This window comes from Bison bison, unplaced genomic scaffold (assembly GCF_000754665.1).
Source record: "Bison bison bison isolate TAMUID 2011002044 unplaced genomic scaffold, Bison_UMD1.0 scf7180017864535, whole genome shotgun sequence".
Taxonomy (NCBI): Eukaryota; Metazoa; Chordata; class Mammalia; order Artiodactyla; family Bovidae; genus Bison; species Bison bison.
In genome coordinates, this window is record NW_011495084.1 from 4,010,394 (window position 1) to 4,029,823 (window position 19,430).

Sequence of the window (19,430 nt, forward strand, 5' to 3'; positions counted from 1 at the left end):
GGCCATCGCACTTGCACTACAGGGTGCGTGGGCTGGATCCCTGATTAGGGAACATGCCAAAAAATTTTTTTTTAATCATATTCTCAAAAGAAAATCACAAAAAACTGGCCTCGGGAGTATTTAATGTTGCTTTGAGTTTTCTCTTCTTGGCCTTGATTTGTTTGGCAATGAAATTCTTAATAGCATGACCATAGATACTGAATATAGGAGATACACTATTAAAGGGTGTATCTACCTGGTTATGTTTTTTTATGGATGATGGTCTATTAATGATATATCATTCCTATTCCATAGAAATGTACTTTGTAGAGTTACACATCTGTTATCTTATTTAATTACCTCAGTGATGCTGGAGTTAAACTTGGGCAAGGATTGTTACACCTGTCTTATTGTTGAGCAACTGAGAGGCAGAATGCTTAGGGAGAAAAGGCATGATAAGTTGGTCAGATTTACAGTAAGGTAGATAGGGTGGTCTTGGTGGTTTAGTCCCTAAGCCGGTCTCCTCTGGTCCTTGGAATCTCCTAGGCAACAGTACTGGAGTGGGTTGCCATTTCCTCTTCCAGGTGATCTTTCCAACCCAGACAGGGATCGAACTTGGGTCTCCTGCTGGCAGGCTATCTCCTGCATTGCAGGAGGATTCTTTACCAGCTGAGCCACCAGAAGTCAGGACACGAGGAGCTGTTACGCTCATCTTTACAGTGTTGTTACAACCTCTCTGAGCTTCTAGGCTGATCTGTATGGCAGGTACAGCAATAGCACTGTGTGGGACCAAGCTGTACAGCACCCCTAGCCCAGAGTTTGGCCCGTATTACATGTTTACTTACTACTGCTAATAAGAAATGGGAGAGTCCAGTAATTTACTTCAGTGGACCCAGATCTAATTGGTAACAGAAATAAAACTAAAAACTTAGGTTTGGGATCTTTTTGGTTTAGGTTTCTGCATCAAATTTCCTTTTAGTGACACATATTTGGAAACTAACCTGGGGCTATTAGATGGCAGGAACCCATTTAATGATGACAGGATTCACTGTGAGATAAAGTAGCTTATGAGATTGGGTTGTAAAAGAACAAAAGGGAGAATTTTTTTGTAATCACTTCTCTTCCTCCCCACCCCCACTGGAGTTGTTTAGAATTCTCGCCTTTTCTAAAGGTTCTTCATCTTTTAGAGCTGAACCAGACTCAAATGATATTAATTATGACGGAGGCAAGCTGTAAGAGATCCTTTGGGTCAATTATATTCTGACTGTGAAATCAGAAACAACTCTGTATATTTTGCTATCAATCTATGTGTAACGGTTGAACGGCTACATGGGCTAAGAGATCAGCCAAATGTGAGGAATTTCTTATGAGCCTTTACTGAATTGGTGTGTCTTTTATGTAAATGGGCTTCCCTGGTTGCTCAGATGGTAAAGAATCTGCCTGCAATGCTGGAGACCCGGAATCGGTCCCTGGATCAGGAAGACCTGGAGGAAGGAATGGCTACCCACTCTAGTGTTCTTGCCTGGACAAAGGAGCCTGACAGACTACAGTCCATGGGGTCACAAAGAGTCAGACACAGCTGAGCGGCTAACACTTCATATAAATAGGGCCACCATTTGTGGCCTGCCAGTTATTGTTCACTAAGTCTTTTAGATTGACTACTTTCAACAGTGTAATAGGCATATTAGAAAAAGGATCTGTTAGGATTTGAAGAAAGTCTCAAAGTTAGGTGTTTCCAAATTCTCCCTCCTTGTCCAGTCATTATATTTGCAAATGCCTTACTATCTTCATTTATTATATAATCCTGTGGGTTAGTTAACCAGAAACTTCACAGAGAATACCTTGCTATCAGAGAGGAACATGAAGTAGATTTTTTGTTTTGTTTTGTTTGGATTAAGATGCAGTGAGAAACATTCTGAGCCTAGATGGGAAATTGGAGTGAAGGCCTTTACAGAGAAGACTCAGCTTCATAGACCATGCATGGTTCTGATTGTTCTTGTTCTTCAGTCGCTAAGTCCTGTCTAACTCTTTGTGAGTTAGATAGGACACAGGATGCCAGGCTCCTTTCTCCTCCACTATCCCAGAGTTTGCTCAAATTCATGTCCATTGAGTTGGTGATACTATCTAGCCATCTCATCCTCTGCTGCCCACTTCTGCTTTTGCTGTCAATCTTTTCCAGCATCAAGATCTTTTCCAGTGTATTGGCCCGTCACATCAGGTGGCCAGAGTATTGGAGCTTCAGCATCAATCCTTCCAATGAATATTCCAGATTGATTTCCTTTAGGATTGACTGGTTTAATTTTCTTGCAGTCCAAGGGACTCTCAAGGGTCTTCTCCAGCACCACAGTTCAAAAGCATCAATTCTTTAGTGCTCAGCATTCTTTATGGTCCAACTCTTATATCCCTACCTGACTACTGGAAAAACTGTAGTTTTGATTATATGGACGTTTGCTAGCAAAGTGATGTCTCTGCTTTTTAGTACACTGTCTAGGTTTGTCAATAGCTTTCCTTCCAAGGAGCAAGCATCTTTTAATTTCCTGGCTGCAGTCACCATTCACAGTAATTTTGGAGCCAAAGAAAATAAAATCTGTCAATGCTTCCACTTTTTTCCCTTCTATTTGCCATGAAGTCTTGGGACCAGATGCCATTATCTTAGTTTTTTGAATGTTGAGTTTTAAGCCAGCTTTTCACTCTCCTCTTTCACTCTCATCAAGAGAGTCTTTAGTTCATCTTCTCTTTCTGCCATTAGAGTGGAGTCATCTGTGTATCTGATGTTGTTGATCTTTCTCCTGGCAGTCTTGATCCTAGCTTGTGATTCATCCAACCTGGCATTTGGCATGATGTACTCTGCATGTAAGTAAAGTAAGTAGGATGACAACATATAGCCTTGTACTCCTTTTCCAACTTGGAACCAGTCAGTTATTCCATGTCTGGTTCTAACTATTGCTTCTTGAACCACATAGAGGTATCTCAGGAGACAGGTAAGGTGGTCTGGTATTCCCATCTCTTTAAAAATTTTCCACAATTTGTTGTGATCCAAACAGTCAAAGGCTTTAGCATAGTCAATAAAGCAGAGGTAGCTGTTTTTCTGGAATTCCCTTGCTTTATCCGTGATCCAGTGAATCTGATCTCTGGTTCCTCTGCTTCTTCAAAACCCAGCTTGTACATGTAGAAGTTCTTGGTTCATGTACAGCTAAACCAGTTTGAAGAATTTTGAGCATAACCTTGCTAGCACATGAAATGAGCACAGTTGTATGGATGGTAGTTTGAATATTCTTTGGTATTGTCCTTTGGTATTGGAGTGAAAATGGACCTTTTCCAGTCCTGTGGCCACTACTGAGTTTTCCAAATTTCTAGACAGTGAGTGCAGCACTTTAACAGCATCATCTGTTAGGATTTCAAATAGCTCAGCTGGAATTCCATCTTCTCCACTAGCTTTGTTCATAATAATGCTTACTAAGGCCCACTTGATTTCACACTCCAGGATGTCTGACTCAAGGTGAGTGATCACACCATCATTATTATCTGGGTCTTTAGGACCTTTTTTATATAGTTCTTCCATCTTTCCTTGCCACTTCTTCTTAATCTCTTCTGCTTCTCTTTGTTTCTTATTGTTTCTTTTATCATGCCCATCCTTGTATAAAATGTTCTCTTGATCACTCCAGTTTTATTTAAGAGATCGCTAGTCTTTCATATTCTATTGTTTTCCTCTATTTCTTTGCATTGTTCATTTAAGAAGGCCTTCTTATCTTTCCTTGCTATTCTTGGAACTCTGCATTCAGTTGGGAATGTCTTTCCCTTTGTTCCTTCTCTTCCTTCCTCAGCTATTCATAAAGCCTCCTCAAACAACCACTTTGTCTTCTTGCATTTATTTTCTTTGGGATGGTTTTGATCACTGCCTCCTGTAGTTACAAACCTCTGTCCATAGTTCTTCAGTCACTCGATCTACCAGATCTAATCCCTTGAATCTATTTGTCATCTCCACTGTATGATCACAAGGGATTTGATTTAGATCATACTTCAGTGGCCTAGTGGTTTTTCCTGAAGGAAGTGAAAGCCACTCAGTTGTGTCCAACTCTTTGTGATCTCCTGGACTATATAGTTCATGGAATTCTCCAGGCCAGAATACTGGTGTGGGTAGCCATTCCTTTCTCCAGGGGATCGTCCCAAGCCAGGGATCAAACCCAGGTCTCCCACATTGAAGGTGGATTCTTTACCAGCTGATCCACGAGGGTAGTGGTTTTTCCTACTTTCTTCAATTTTAGCCTGAATTTTGCAGTAAGGAACTCATGATCTGAGCCACAGTCACCTCCAGGATTTGTTTTTGCTGACTGTATAGAGCTTCTCTATCTTCGGCTGCAAAAAATAATCTGATTTCTGTATTGACAATCTGGTGATGTCCTTTTGTATAGTTGTCTCTTGGGTTCTTGGAAAAGGTTGTTTGCTTTGACCAACACATTCTCTTGATAAAACTCTATTAGCCTTTGCTCTGCTTCATTTTGTGCTCCAGGGTCAAACTTGCCTGCCATTCTGGGTATCTATAGACTTCCTACTTTTGCATCCCAAGCCCCTATGATGAAAAGGACATCTCTATTTGGTGTTAATTCTAAAAGATGTTATGTGTCTTCGTAGAACTGGTCAATTTCACCTTCCTCAGCATCAGTGGCTGGGGCATAGACTCAGATTACTGAGGTTGAATGGTTTGCCTTGGAAACGAATCAGGATCATTCTGTTGTTTTTGAGGCTGCACCCCAGTACTGCATTCTGGACCCTTTTGTAGAGTGTAAGAGCTACTCCATTTATTCTGAGGGAGTCTTATCCACCGTAGTAAATATAGTAGTCAGCTAAATTAAATTCACCCATTCCTGTCCATTTAATTCACCCATTCCTGTCCATTGTAGTTCACTGATTCCTAACATGTTGATATTCACTCTTGCCATCTCCTGCTTGACCATATCCAATTTACCTTGATTCATGGACCTAACATTCCAGGTTTCTATGCAATATTATTCTTTACAGCACTGGACTTTACTTTCACCACCAGACACACCCACAACTGAGCATCATTTCTGCTTTGACTCCACTGCTTTGTTCTTCCTGGAGCTATTTGTAATTGTTCCAGCTCTTCCCCAGTAGCATATAGAACACCTTCTGACCTGTTGTTCAATAGCTCAGTCCTGTCCAACTTTTTGGAACCCCACAGACTGTAGCATGCCAGGCTTCTCTGTCCTTCACTGTCTCCTGGAGTTTGCTCAAATTCTGATCTGGGAAGGGGCTTATCTTCCAGTGTTGTATCTTTTTGCCTTTCCTCACTGTTTACGGGGTCCCAAGGCAAGAATACTAGAGGGGTTCCCATTTCCTCCCTCAGTGGACCATGTTTTTTCAGAACTTTTCACTGCGACCCATCAGTCTTGGGGGGCTCTGCACAGCATGGCTCTTAGCTTCATTGAGTTATGCAAGCCCTTTTGCCAGCACACAGCTGTGATCCTTGAGAGTTCTTATAGCAGACACTGAACTGTGGATGTGGGGGTGGCTTGTAGTCAAAGTCAGAATAGAGACTGCACATGGTAAAATGCGAAGGAATAATCCTAGATTTGTTAAAACCAAAAAACCTGCCCTGAACTGTATATATGGATATTACAATATGCACATATATGTTATACTAATTAACAGTGCTATGAAGACAATGTAAACAAATCATTGGAGTACTAAATTTTATTTTTTCATTTTTAATACTTTCTCCCTTATTAGAAATATACTGATTTTCAGGTGTATCTGAAGTAACCAAAGATAGAGGAATAAGAGAGATAATTGCATATTATAAAGTTGCTATAATTAGAATTACATAAAAGTATGTAGTATATGTATTCTGGTATCATATGAATCATAATCTTTAAATTATTTCTATTTTTTCCACTTAACATTTTAACCAGACCTTTTTTACCCACTCAACATTATGTTTCTTTCTGTAATAATCCAAGGTATAATTACCTTAGGAAATATAAATCCTTGTAGGCTTATAAGTGCTGTGATTTCCCTGGATCATGTGAAGTGACATGAAATCAGTATGAACCCAGGCTACAAAAGTTGAACCCTTTACAATGTTTGTTAATGGATAGAGCGAGAAAGCATTAACAAAACAAAACACATTCACATTTATCTTAAGTTTCATGCACTTACATGGCCCTTTTTTCCTTCTCCTTCTGCTTGCTTGCTTCTTTTTTACGGTTTTCATTGAGATTAGAAATTTTAACATAACAGTTCCTCATATTTTAAAATGACACTTACTTAACTTACATCTATGTGAACACTGTTTTTGGAACACATCTGAAGTCCAGGTGTTTCATAGTGGTTAAAACAAGGACTTCAGAACCTAACAGACACAATTTTTATCTCTGTTAGCTTTTAAGTATCCCTTTCTCTAAGGCACAGTTTCCTTGTCAAGTACTAACGGGATGATAATCTTTGTTAGGAGGACTGAAAGAGTTCATATATATAGAAGCCTAAAAATAGGGCTATAATCTGTAGGAAAACCATTATCAGCTACACTAGGGACTCCTGTATTTATTTTCTTTTGCAGCCGATCTGGCTTATATAACTGGCAAGATTTCAACATGTAACCCCTTTTTGTGATAGCATTCTGATTTCAAACAAGTTACTGAGGATTGGAGGAAGCAAAATTTAGAATTTATCATGATAGTTAAAGCATTTTTCAATGTTTTGGTTTTGCAAGATCTTTACATAGAACTTGGTGTTGATATAGGGACTAAAGACATGTATTAAAGTTCTAAGGTAAATTACAACTAAAGGTAGAAGTAAAAAATGAGAGCCCTTGTTGATTTTGGTGACTGTTCAGAGGATCAGTGTAACAGAAATAGTGGTATGCTAACCCTGAAGTATGATTGCTTGTGTGAATGTTAAGTAGTTAAAATTTGAATATTAAGAGATTATTTCATCTTATTAGCTAATTTTTCAAAGAGCAATGCATGCCACAATCATAATAAAAACAACTTTTTTAATAATCATTGAATATAAATATCTTCCAGTTTTTTTTTCTTTTTTTCTTTAATAGAAAATTATTTAATTAGTATACATGTGTTCCCCATCCTGAACCCTCCTCCCTCCTCCCTCCCCACACCATCCCTCTGGGTCGTCCCAGTGCACCAGCCCCAAGCATCCAGCATCGTGCATTGAACCTGGACTGGCATCTCGTTTCATACATGACGTTTCACATGTTTCAATGCCATTCTCCCAAATCTTCCCACCCTCTCCCTCTCCCACAGAGTCCATAAGACTGTTGTAAAGTAAAAATATCCTGGAAAAAATTGCTCAGATCTGCCTGCATTGATTTTTATAAAATATATCGAGCACTATGAAATTACAATAGTTGATATTTTAGAGTAAGTTTAAACTTACTCTGTGAACTTAGAACTACTATATTTGAATGAGGTCTTTGAAAAAGTTTTGGAGTGATTCATTGTAGATCACTTAACATTTCCAGAAAGAGCTAACATTTGATTTTCCTCTTTAGAAGAAACTTTGCAAGATGGAAATATTTAATTGTTATTCTGCCTTTCAAATAACATAAACTGTGGCAGTTTGTGACCTTTGAGTAGCTTTCCTTGTGAATTAAGGTCATTTCTTAGTAAGTGGATACCTTTTAGTTGTAGTTAAATGCCAGTATGAAGGGCCCTTGAGATATAATAAGAGTTGTTCTTGATTCTTTGCTTCCTAATTTCGTTCAAAAGAAAAATTTTGTTTTCCTTTTGAAAATAAAATAACTTCACAGATGAGATTTCCTGAAACTTACCCAGTGATACCTTGAAGATTCAGTTGACCTTTCCTTAATATAATCATATATGCTTAGTCCTAATAAATAAAGGCTTCTCTGGTAGCTCAGCTGGTAAAGAATTTGCCTGTAATGCAGGAGAGCCTGGTTCAGTTCCTGGGTCAGGAAGATATCCCTTTTCCAGCCTATCCCTGGAAAAGGGATAGGCTACCCACTCCAGTATTCTTGAATTTCCCTGGTGGCTTAAGAATCTGCCTGCAATGCAGGAGACCTGGATTTGATCCCTGTATTGGGAAGATCCCTTGGAGAAGGGAACGGCTACCCAGTCCAGGATTCTGGCCTGGAGAATTCCATGGACTGTAGAAGTCCATGGGGTCGCAAAGAGTCAGACATGACTGAGTGACTTTCACTTTTCACTTTCCTAAGAAATAAGTCATGTGCTTGTTAAACAATGCTTTTTAAATCTCCATCATATATAAGGCACCTTTAGGGTACTTAGGAGTCCTTGATAAATGTACTTAATCTCCAGTGTCTTTGAGCAACGAACATTTATTTACATAGATATAACTATGTTCTCTTTCCATTGCATTTTCTAGAAAATGTGATATTTAAAATGTGACATTCTGTGGTGTGGAAAATACATTACGAAAGATGGGTACCATGTAGCTAAAGTTTGTTGGTACCATGGGTACTAAAGTTTGTTGTTTCTGGAGTATTTTGTCCCAGTTCTGAGGGAATGACTCATTTGGATAATTAATCTTGGCTCCATTTTATACTTTAGTCCCTCAATTAAATATGTGTAAATATTGAGTACTATGATATGTGATTTGACTTTGTAGTTAGACTCAGTATTGAGATGGTGAGATTTTGACATCTGGAAACAGATCTGGTTTTCTCTTGTCATTAACTTTGCATTTTAAGGAGTTAACTTTAGTTTATACATCAATGAAATGGGTATAGTGATGGACCTCAAAGTTTATTATTATATTATATAAATTCTGGACACTGTCAAGCATATAGTAAACTTTAAATAAATGAAAGCACTATTGTTTTTATCCCAGCATACATATATTTTTATTTCTTTTCCACCTCTCCTTCTCCCTTTACATTTTCCTCCTCTTTTTCTCCACCTAGGTTTGCAGTTGTTCAAGCTAAGCCCATGAGATGAGCAGTAGTCCCTCAACAAGAACAGCTTCTTACAATATTCATTTTGTCAAACAACAGGCATAAAATTAGTATTCTAAATATTTTGAAACACTGTTGGGAAAAACTTTCAAAAATTACATGAAGTTTTTAGAATAAACTAAATACAGTTTTTTAAAATTTCAAATAAGTACTTTATCATCTCCAGTGTTTTAATGTGAGAATTGAATTCATCTGGACACTGTCTATTAAAATACAGACTTTAAAAAACTGGATACTTTTTTTTTTAGACTTTAATCACAATTTCTTGTGAGAATTCCAGGGATTTTATTCCAATAAAACTGAATGGTTTTAAAGATTAGTGCATGAAATGAATGAATCAGTAACATATATGAGCTTAAAAATGTAAAATGACATTAAATATTCATAAAAATGCAAGATCTTTAAGTTCTATTGGTCCAAAGTAAACTTTACCATGTGCAAATTTGAAGGTAACCTCAAACATCCATTTTGAATTGTCTTAACATCAACACAAGAAAAGGTTTAGTGAATGTTAAAACCCTTTATTCCTTAAGTAGGATATAGGATAATTCCATCTCTATTTTAAAAGAATGTGTGGCATGACCTTAATTTTCCATTTCCCCTTTTCTCTTATCCTCACCTCCCTTCTGTCCCTCTTTTCTTCTCCCAGCTGCAGAAGTTAGATCAATTATATTCCTTAGTTCCTGGCCAGTTTTCAGGATGATCCCTACAAATGTCCTCTTTTATTCATATATTATTCCCTTTTACCTCTGTTCCTAGCTTAAATGTCCCTTTGCATCATAGGCAACTATCCTAAAGTAATTGATTTCTGTCCTTAGATTTATAATGTATCCTTGTAAAGTATATAATGGTACTTTGGGTAGGAATGAGTTTTTAATATTTTTAAGTAATGTGACAGAATGCATTAGGTATTTTGAATATTTTTCGGCTTTTTCAAGGTCTATTCCTGTTAAAATATTTACACGGAACTTGTTGATTCTCACTGCTGTATAGTAATCCATAAAGTTTCTCATGATACTCCCATGATGGATAAGTTGATTATTTTCTACTATCAGCCAACACTAAGAGACTTGTATTAAACATCCTCTTAAATGTCTCCCCTGGTGGCTCAGACTGTAAAGAATCTGCCTGCAATGTAGGAAACCCTGGTTGGATCCCTGGATTGGGAAGATCCCCTGCAGAAGGGAATGGCCACCCACTCCGGTATTCTTGCCTGGAGAACCCCATGGACAGAGGAGCCTCATGGGCTACAGCCATGGGGTTGCAAAGGAGTCAGACACGACTTAGCAACTAAACACCAATAACAAGCCTTGGATTGAAATCTCTGCTTTCATACTTCTGTATTAACTTGGCAAGTTGTTTAGTGTCTCTGAGTCTGTTTCCTTATTCATGCAGCGGACAGGGTTTTCATATACAGTACTATGTTGAGAGCTCAGTGAGACAATAGTTTTCAAGTATATGGTGTGACATGTGGCATGATTAGGTACTGCATAATGGTAAGTATGTGCTTCTCCTCTGTTCTCCATCAGAAGCCAAAGAAGGTATATGACTTTCCAAATATGAAAGATTAGTATTCTCTGTAGATATTACTAAGTATGTAAAGTGCATTATATTTGATCCTGTTTTTGTAAGCAATGCTTGACACTGTAAATTGTGAAGAGCATTCATTACAATGATATTAATGATAATAGCAAACATTTATTGAGTGTTTGCCACATGGCTGGCACTATCTTAAACACATTCCATATACTAACTCATTTAGTCCTTGTCAAAAAACCCAGGAGATATTATTTTCTCCCATGTTGCAGATTAGTAAATGAAGGCACAGTGTGTTAAATTACAGGGCACACAAGCAAATTTGGGATCGAAAGATTCTATACGTTTTTATGCATTAAAAATTGGTATCTCAAACCCTTTCATTCTCCATATAGAACTAGTAATTCTCCAGATGAATAGATCTGGACACACATGAGCCTTCTCATCCTCATCTTCTAGTTGGGAGGGACTCTGGTTTAAGGGCCCAGCAACCCATCTCCTTGTGGGAAAGAAAAAGGACAAGAGAAGCATCCAAGTTTGAAGAATAGGTCTGCTTGAGCGCCTTGCTTTGTGGGCAGCTGGTGATGGGGTATCTTATAATATTGAGAAATCATGATTGTTTAGAGTGAAAAATAAAGGGTATAGTAAAAATGTAAATTTTTAAGTGTGATTATGTGTGAAGACACAAACTTACTGATTTTCCCACTTGTGAATTTATTAGCAGGAAAGATATAAAAACATTATATCTGAGTAAACCATATATACTTAACTCTTTTAAGGAGCATAATGTTTTGCTGATATATTCTGATGACTATTGCTGCTGCATCACTTTAGTCCTGTCCGACTCTGTGCGACCCCATAGACAGCAGCCCACTAGGCTCCTCTGTCCCTGGGATTCTCCAGGCAAGAACACTGGAGTGGGTTGCCATTTCCTTCTCCATTGCATGAAAGTGAAAAGTGAAAGTGAAGTCGCCCAGTCGTGTCCTACTCCTAGCGACCCATGGACTTTAGCCTACCAGGCTCCTCCGTCCCTGGGATTTTCTAGGCAAAAGTACTGGAGTGGGGTGCCATTAAGCCTCTTTATATCTTTGATCTTAGTTATCTTCTTTTTGATTCCCAATTCTTCTGTTATTTATCAGTGTTTTTGTTTTTGAATGAAACCTTTGTTTATTTTAAGATCATTTCTTACAGTTTCTGGTTTAGTAGGTATACAACAATTTCAGTTCGTGAAGAACTCTACTGAAATTTGAAAGAGCTTCACATCTTTGTAGGAGATCTTAAGGTAACATCGTTCTTGGCCTTGTGATGAATTGTATGTGTATATATTTACTTTGAGACATAATCATCATCCTTTAGGCTTTCACATGTAATCCCTCAGTTTGAGTTTAAAGGAAATAAATTTTCTTTCTTAAAAATGTTTTATGAGGCTTTTTTTCTCTCCTTGTGGTACTTCCTGACGGCCTGATAGTATATCATATATAATCAGAATGACACTAGTCTGAATACTTCTTTCTTTTTTTGGCAGCGTGGGGTAACCTTGGAAATGTTCTCAAGAGTCAGAGCAAAATTTCTGAAGCTGAAAGCGCCTATAGAAATGCTTTGTATTACCGAAGCAACATGGCTGACATGCTTTATAATTTGTGAGTATGCATTGCTTTTCCTGGTTTGGTATCTTTGAAACATGATGAGCAAGGCTATTGTTTTCACTGCTGAAAATGGATATGATGATAGCTAATATTCTGAAAGTCTTTTCATGAATCATGCTTCTGACGCTAGCAAATGGATGGTATTTGTATTACAACTCTTTGTTTTGGGTCACATCATTGATATTCATGTGTATTCAGGTTCATAAAATAAGACTGCTATGTATGATGTTCTATATAATTGATATCTTGATTTTTTAATGGTATATTTTATTCTGTTAAAGAATCACTGGTGTCAAAGTATGTATAGAAAGTATGTACTGAAACTGGGAAGTTAATAAGATAATATTTTTCTTTTTCCACCCTGTCCTTCAAAGGTAGAGATGATTAGGTTGGAATAATGGGATAATTTGGAATGCCTGTGTATGTTAGGTTAGAAAAATCACTGGGGGAAAATGCTCTTCTGTTCTTTGAATGGAAAGTCCAGGGGGTGCAGTTAGATGTGAGTGGATAAATGCAAGTTAAACTGAAATCCTTTTCTGTCTCTTGTATTGGATACTTTTTTGTTTATAAGTAATAGAACCTTAGCCTAAACTTGCTTAAACACAAAAGAGAATTAGCCCCCATAATTGAAAATTTCCTGGGGTTGACTAGATGAAGGCATAAATAGATCCAGATACTTTATTATGTTTTGAGTATTTGTCTCTATTTTGTATTTTTGGTTTCCTCAGGGTTTACTGCTTTTTCTGGTACTCTGTCTATGTTAATGAGATGACTCCTACACCTCTATGCATATAGAGTGTTCTTAGGCTCTGAAGGAGTTGTCTTGGTGTGTCTATTAATCCTGAAAAGGGTCCTGCATTCTTGAAACAGACCCCCACTGACAGTGGCTCCAGGATTGGAGTAGAAGGGAGAAGGGCGGAGGACCAGTTCCCTGTGGAAAAGGAACAGGCATCATAAGATGTCTACTGCTTGTGTTTAATGACTGCAATGCAATATCCATAGTATTAAATTAATTTTCCAACTTCATTTTTTAATATGGCTAAATCTCAAGCACATATATATATTTTTTTTAATTCAGGAAGAAAAAAAAACAAACCAAAATCAAGATATTTTAAGGGAAAGCAGACAAGATGAGCTCTGTTTAACTTCCTGTTTGTATATTTACCTCCTAGACTTTAAACCTGGGGTCTCAGTCTTTTGGCCTGAAGTCTAAATTAGATCAATGTGTGTTTTGTGTTGACCTGCAGAGTTCAATTTTCTCTTTTTAAATTGTGCCTTCAAGTGGACCACTCCCTCTCCAGTTTATACAGCCCCTGATATTTACAAGATCTCTGCTGTTTTATACTTCATCATATACATAATATATATGTGTGTCTGTGTGTGTGTATAAAACCATCATTTCCCTGAAATAATTTGAGATTGCATCTTTTTCTTTTCGTGAATGGATGTATCTAGATTCTCTAGCAAAGCTCCCCCCATGTCTTCTTCATCTAAATAATATGACGATACTATATTATTCATAGTTTCAGTTCAGTTGCTCAGTCGTGTCCGATTCTTTGCAACCCCATGAATTGCAGTATGCCAGGCCTTCCTATCCATCACCAACTCCCAGAGTTTACCCAAACTCATGTCCATTGAGTAGGTGATGCCGTCCAACCATCTTATCCTCTGTCATTCCCTTCTCCTGCCCTCAATCTTTCCCAGCATCAGGATCTTTTCAAATGAGTCAGCTCTGGTGGCCAAAACATTGGAGTTTCAGCTTCAACATCAGTCCTTCCAATGAACACCCAGGATTGATTTCCTTTAGGACGGACTGGTTGGATCTCCTTATAGTCCAAGTGACTCTCACAAGTCTTCTCCAACACCACAGTTCAAAAGCATCAATTCTTCAGTGTTCAGCTGTCTTTATAGTCCAACTCCCGCATCCATACATGACTACTGGAAAAACCATAGCCTTGACTAAACGGACCTTTGTTGACAAAGTAATGTCTCTGCTTTTTAATATGCTGTCTAGGTTGGTCATAACTTTCCTTCCAAGGAGTAAGCGTCTTTTAATTTCATAGTTTATTATTCATAATAAATAATAAATTCATAATTTCATACTTTATTATTTAATAAAAAAAACCTTATCTGTTTAATAAATTTATACAAATGTTTATTTACTTTTGCCTCTGAAAATAATATTGTCAGAGGGACCTTTTGCCTTGCAATTTGGGTCACATATGGCCACTTTGCTTCTTGTGCCTATTTCTATGCATTTTCGGGGGGAAAAGCTGAACAACTGGCATCTCGTCTCTGAACTTGTTTTTCTCATCTGCAGCCATTGGTTAAAAAGTTAACTATCTTTTGGTGATGTTTGTTGAGCAAGGGTTGAAAGAAAAAGAAAATTTACTCAATTAGATGAATATACTTTAGATATAATTTAAGAACTGCATTTTATAGCTCACTCTGTGGATACATATATAAACTGTGAAAACAAATAGATAAACCTCCCTGAACCCTAATGAAAATTCCTGCTGGAGGAGTGGTTGTTAACAAGATTGGGTTCCCCCACCTCACCATTTGTAGGAAATGGGATATGGCATAAATAGTGTCAAAGTAATATTTCTAATATGACAAGTTTCTTTAACAACACTTAACTGTTACCTCAAATGAACAGGCAATTCCACAAGAAAACGTGGCAATGATTTTTGATATATTGTGTTACATAACCCATGTGGTTTACAGAATTCTGCTACATAATTATGTTTCAAAATAGGTGAATCCTTCAATGATTTTTAATTAAATAGTAATAAAATACATCGATAGATATTTTGCAACCCATAATATCATAAATATGCTTGGCATCATGTATACTTAGGAGCAATCTTTTTTTTTTTTTTTCTGTTTTTTTATGTAGTTAAGGTTTTCTCCTGGACAATTTAAGGACTATTTGACCAATAAAAAAACAGTTTTTGAGATATATATGCTATATCACATAACTTTCTCTAATATACAGACATAATTCTTGTTCTATTGCAAATCCTGAATGTAAAGGAGTTTACTTTGCTCACTTTAGCCCAATAACATTCCTTTGTGGTAGCAGCAGTTGTTAATCACATTTCATATTATCAGTTAAGTCTCTTAAAGATGCTTTATGACCAAAATCTGAAACTAATGAAGCTGTTATAGTAGTTAACATGAAATGCTCTTATTTATCAATGGATTTTATAGTATTATTTATTTATATTTGTGCTGGGTTTTCATTGCTGCACAGGCTTTTCTCTAGTTGAAGCGAGTGAGGGCTACTCTTTAGTTGCAGTGCGAGGACTTCTCGTAGTGGCTCCTCTTGTTGGGGAGCATGGGCTCTAGGTCTCACAGGCTTCAGTAGTTGCGGCTTCTGGACTCTAAAGCACAGGCTCAGTAGTTGTGGTGCACAGTCTTAGTTGCTCTGAGATATGTGGGATCCTCCCAGACGAGGAATCAAACTTGTGTCTCTTGCCTTGCAAGGCAGATTCTCTACCACTGAGATTCTCTATCACCGAGCCATAAAGGCTGTTGAGAATCATAAGCTACTATTAGGTCTTCTACTTTCCTTTACATAAGTAACCTAAGTTTTTTTAAAAACATATTCAATGTTCATAAATCTGCTTTGTAAATTGTAGAAAAAATCATATTGCTGGAAATTTTTATTTGGAATATAACTTAGAAACATACTTCATTTTGTAACTTCAAAACAATAATTCGTAAAGACAGATATGCCACCACTGACCAGACTCAGGATATTCTAAGAAGCCAGAGATAGTCTTTAAATTAATTCCTATAGTTTTATTTTTATGTTTATATTTTAAAAATATAACTAGCACAACCAAATACTGTTCTAGGAGAGAAAAGAGAGAAAAAAAGAATGATTTGGAAAACTATTAAGAAATAGTATAAATGATAAGTGGTTATATCTAAAGTTTAGGAAGCATTGCATTAAAAGATGTTAAAACTTTGAGGACTTCTTTTATACAAGATTAATTAATACCAATTTATATCCAAGCAGTGCATATGTATAGCTTTCAGTTCAGTCAGTTCAGTTCAGTCACTCAGTCATCTCTGACTCTTTGCAGCCCCTATGGACTGCAGCATACCAGGCCTCCCTGTCCATCACCAACTCCTGGAGCTTACTCAAACTCATGTCCATTGAGTCAGTGATGCCATACAACCATCTCATCCTCTGTCATCCCCTTCTCCTCCCGCCTTCAGTCTTGCCCAGCATCAGGGTCTTTTCCAATAAGTCAATTCTTTGTATCACGTGGCCAAAGTATTGGAGTTTCAGCTTCATCATCAATCCTTCCAATGAATATTCAGGACTGATTTCCTTTAGGATGGACTGGCAGGATCTCCTTCCAGTCCAAGGAACTCCCAAGAGTTTTCTCTAACACCACAGTTCAAAACCATCAATTCTTCAGCATTCAGTTTTCTTTATAGTGCAACTCTCATGATAGGATAATTTTAAATTTTTTCTTTGGCAATAGTTACTTGAATTATATTTATGTCCTAACTACTCTTGTTAGTTGCTTATATATGTTATTACATTTTATCTTCACTTGATGTCTGCACAAAAAAGAAAATGAAACTCAGATAATTTGTGTAAGATCACACATACGGTAGAGGGGGCAATATTTGAACTTAAGATGTTCTGACTCTACAAGGCTGCAACAATAGTATTCTGCCCTAGCTGGCAGAAATAAACCAAGATTTTGACAGAAGAAAAATTTCAGTATACAACTTTCAAATTCAGGAAAATAGTTCAAAACACCTTTCATGTAGAAATAAAATACTTGGAATTACATCTAACAAAAAATAAGTTAAATTTTTTTATGATAGTTCCTTAGTTTACTAAACTCAGGCTATACTATTTTGTTAAAAACATCATGGGTTTGTACATCTGAGCTAAGTTGCCTTTGAGAAAGTACTATAGAAACTGTTTTTAATTGCCTAAACATTATCACATTTTGTTATCACTTCAATCCATGTTACAGATTATAGTCATATAATGTAAAATTTAAAACAGTACTTAGTAGTACCTTTTTATGTTCAGGTATAATTGACATGTAAGATTTTATTAGTTTCAGATGTACAATGATTCAATATTTATTTATATTGCAAAATGACTACTATAGGAAATTGAGTTAGCATCTGTCACCATACAATGTTACAAATTTTTTTTGTATTCTGATGAGAACTTTTATTTAACATCTCTGTCTTAGCAACTTTTAAATATATGATATAATGTTATTAACTAGTCACTTCGCCATGTGTTCATTGTATCTCCAGGACTTACTTATCTTATTACTCAAATTTGCACCTTTTGACGCCCTTAACCATTTTGCCTACTTCCTAACAATTCTACTGTTAATCTCAATAGATGTGTTACATTTATTGCATAGCCTGTATTTAGTGTTTTATTCATATTGTCAAATTTAGTAAAATTCAGTAGTTCCCACAAGTTGTTTTAAGGCCCGTTTAACAGATCTGCCGTATGATATTCATTTATCTTTTCAGGTGTAATAAATTTTCAGGGATAAGTCGGATGGACCATTGCTCAGTGATTTACACTGTCAGATCTTACAAACGCACAGCCGACTTTCAACCTTTTAACTACACTGCCCACTGCCATCAGAAATATAATTGATTTCTCATCTGAAAAATACTCAGTGTTCTTTCATTGTTATAGATTTATCCCAGTCATTCTGTTCCAATTGCTACCTAAACAGGGAATTCAATAGAACACTGAATATTTCATTAGGCACCAGATTTCAGAATGCAGATAATAAATTTAATGTGGTTTAATCAATTCTTGATTATCTTGCATAACAGAGGGGATTATTTCTGTGGATAATAGAGATTTTGCCACCATAAATTAGCTGTCATTTTGGTTCTATAAAAATGTAAGTAATCATCTAATCTGAAAAGCTAGGAAAGGAGTAATATAATTAACTAATAATAAACTTAAGAGAACTAAAAATAGAAAATTTTAATAAAGTAGAATATGGAGAAAAAATGGGAAGTAATGAATAAGTGTAAGAGCTATTCTATTAAAGGATCAACAATTTATGGCAAAGATCATGTACAAAATACAAAATCTCAAATATACAATATTGAGAATGAGAATGGGCCCGTATTCAGATATATGGAAGCTTAAAATAACAATGTTAGTTATATTTATTAACATCTTAGTAATATGGATACTGTTCTGGGAACATATAAATGTTTAACATTAGCCCAAGAAGAAGTAGACAATCTGAATCAAAACCTTGGAAAAATTTGAAAACCACATTGAAGAATTTTCTCCCCCAAGGAATCAAGTTAAGGCATTTCATGAATAAGTTCTATCAAATCTTTAATCAAATAGTATTTGTTGCACTAGTTATGCTTTTCAGTTATTTTTGTGAAGCTAGATAAAATGGATAGTAAAAAGTCTGATGTAATTGAAAACCAAAAAACAGAAGAGAATAATGACAATGAAACTCAAAAACAAGAAGCAAACAAGCAAAAACAAATAACAGAGTCACAACAGGCCACTTAGGCTTATGAATATACATGTAAATGGCAACCTACTCCAGTATTCTGGCCTGGAAAATTCTGTGGACAGAGGAGCCTGGTGGGCTATAGTCCTTGGGGTTGCAAAGAGTCAGCCATGACTGAGTACATCAGTACAATATACATGTAAACATACCCTAAAATTAATATAATAGATGCAGTAGCATATTAAAGATTACGACACCACTTTCAAATGGGATTTATTCTACAATTTATGGTGGAGTATTCAATACCACAATTCAATTGCTATGCTCTTTAAAAAGTCAGAAGAGGCAAAAAATTATGATCATCTCTAGAAGTGCTAGGAAAGGTTTTGATCAACATCTGCCTCAGTGAACAAGACATAAACTAGGAACAAATAAATACTTCTGCAACATAATGATTATCTGTCTGAAGTTATAGAAATACCATATTTTATATTGAAATGCAATGGTCATTACGATTCAAATTCAGCTTCTTGAGGTAGTGGCAGTTTCTTATTGGTCATTACATCTCTCCATATCTACAGAAGTTCTAACTGTGTTTGTTGATTTTACAAATGATTTATGAAATTCTTATCAGAGCAGAGGTTACATTTATTACTAGAAGTGATAAGGTTAGCAATGGATATTAGATAGCTGCATTTGTGGTTCTTTGAATGATTGTTTTGATCATTGTCACTGAACAATTCTGGACAACAAGAGCCTTCTTGAATAAGGTGTCTAGAGTTGTATTTTCTTAAAGTT

General features: G+C 36.4%; 1 protein-coding gene across 2 annotated transcripts in view; it reads left to right on the forward strand.

Annotated features, from left to right (window-relative positions):
- TMTC2 (transmembrane and tetratricopeptide repeat containing 2) overlaps positions 1–19,430 on the forward strand; it is a 421,611-nt gene that overhangs the window by 227,261 nt on the left and 174,920 nt on the right. For both annotated transcript variants that reach the window (XR_824533.1, XM_010832028.1), the window contains exon 4: positions 12,015–12,129. Coding sequence is in view for 1 of the 2 variants with exons in the window: in XM_010832028.1 (XP_010830330.1) it covers positions 12,015–12,129 (115 nt within the window). In the remaining variant the exon portion in view is untranslated. The remainder of the gene's footprint in view (positions 1–12,014; positions 12,130–19,430) is intronic.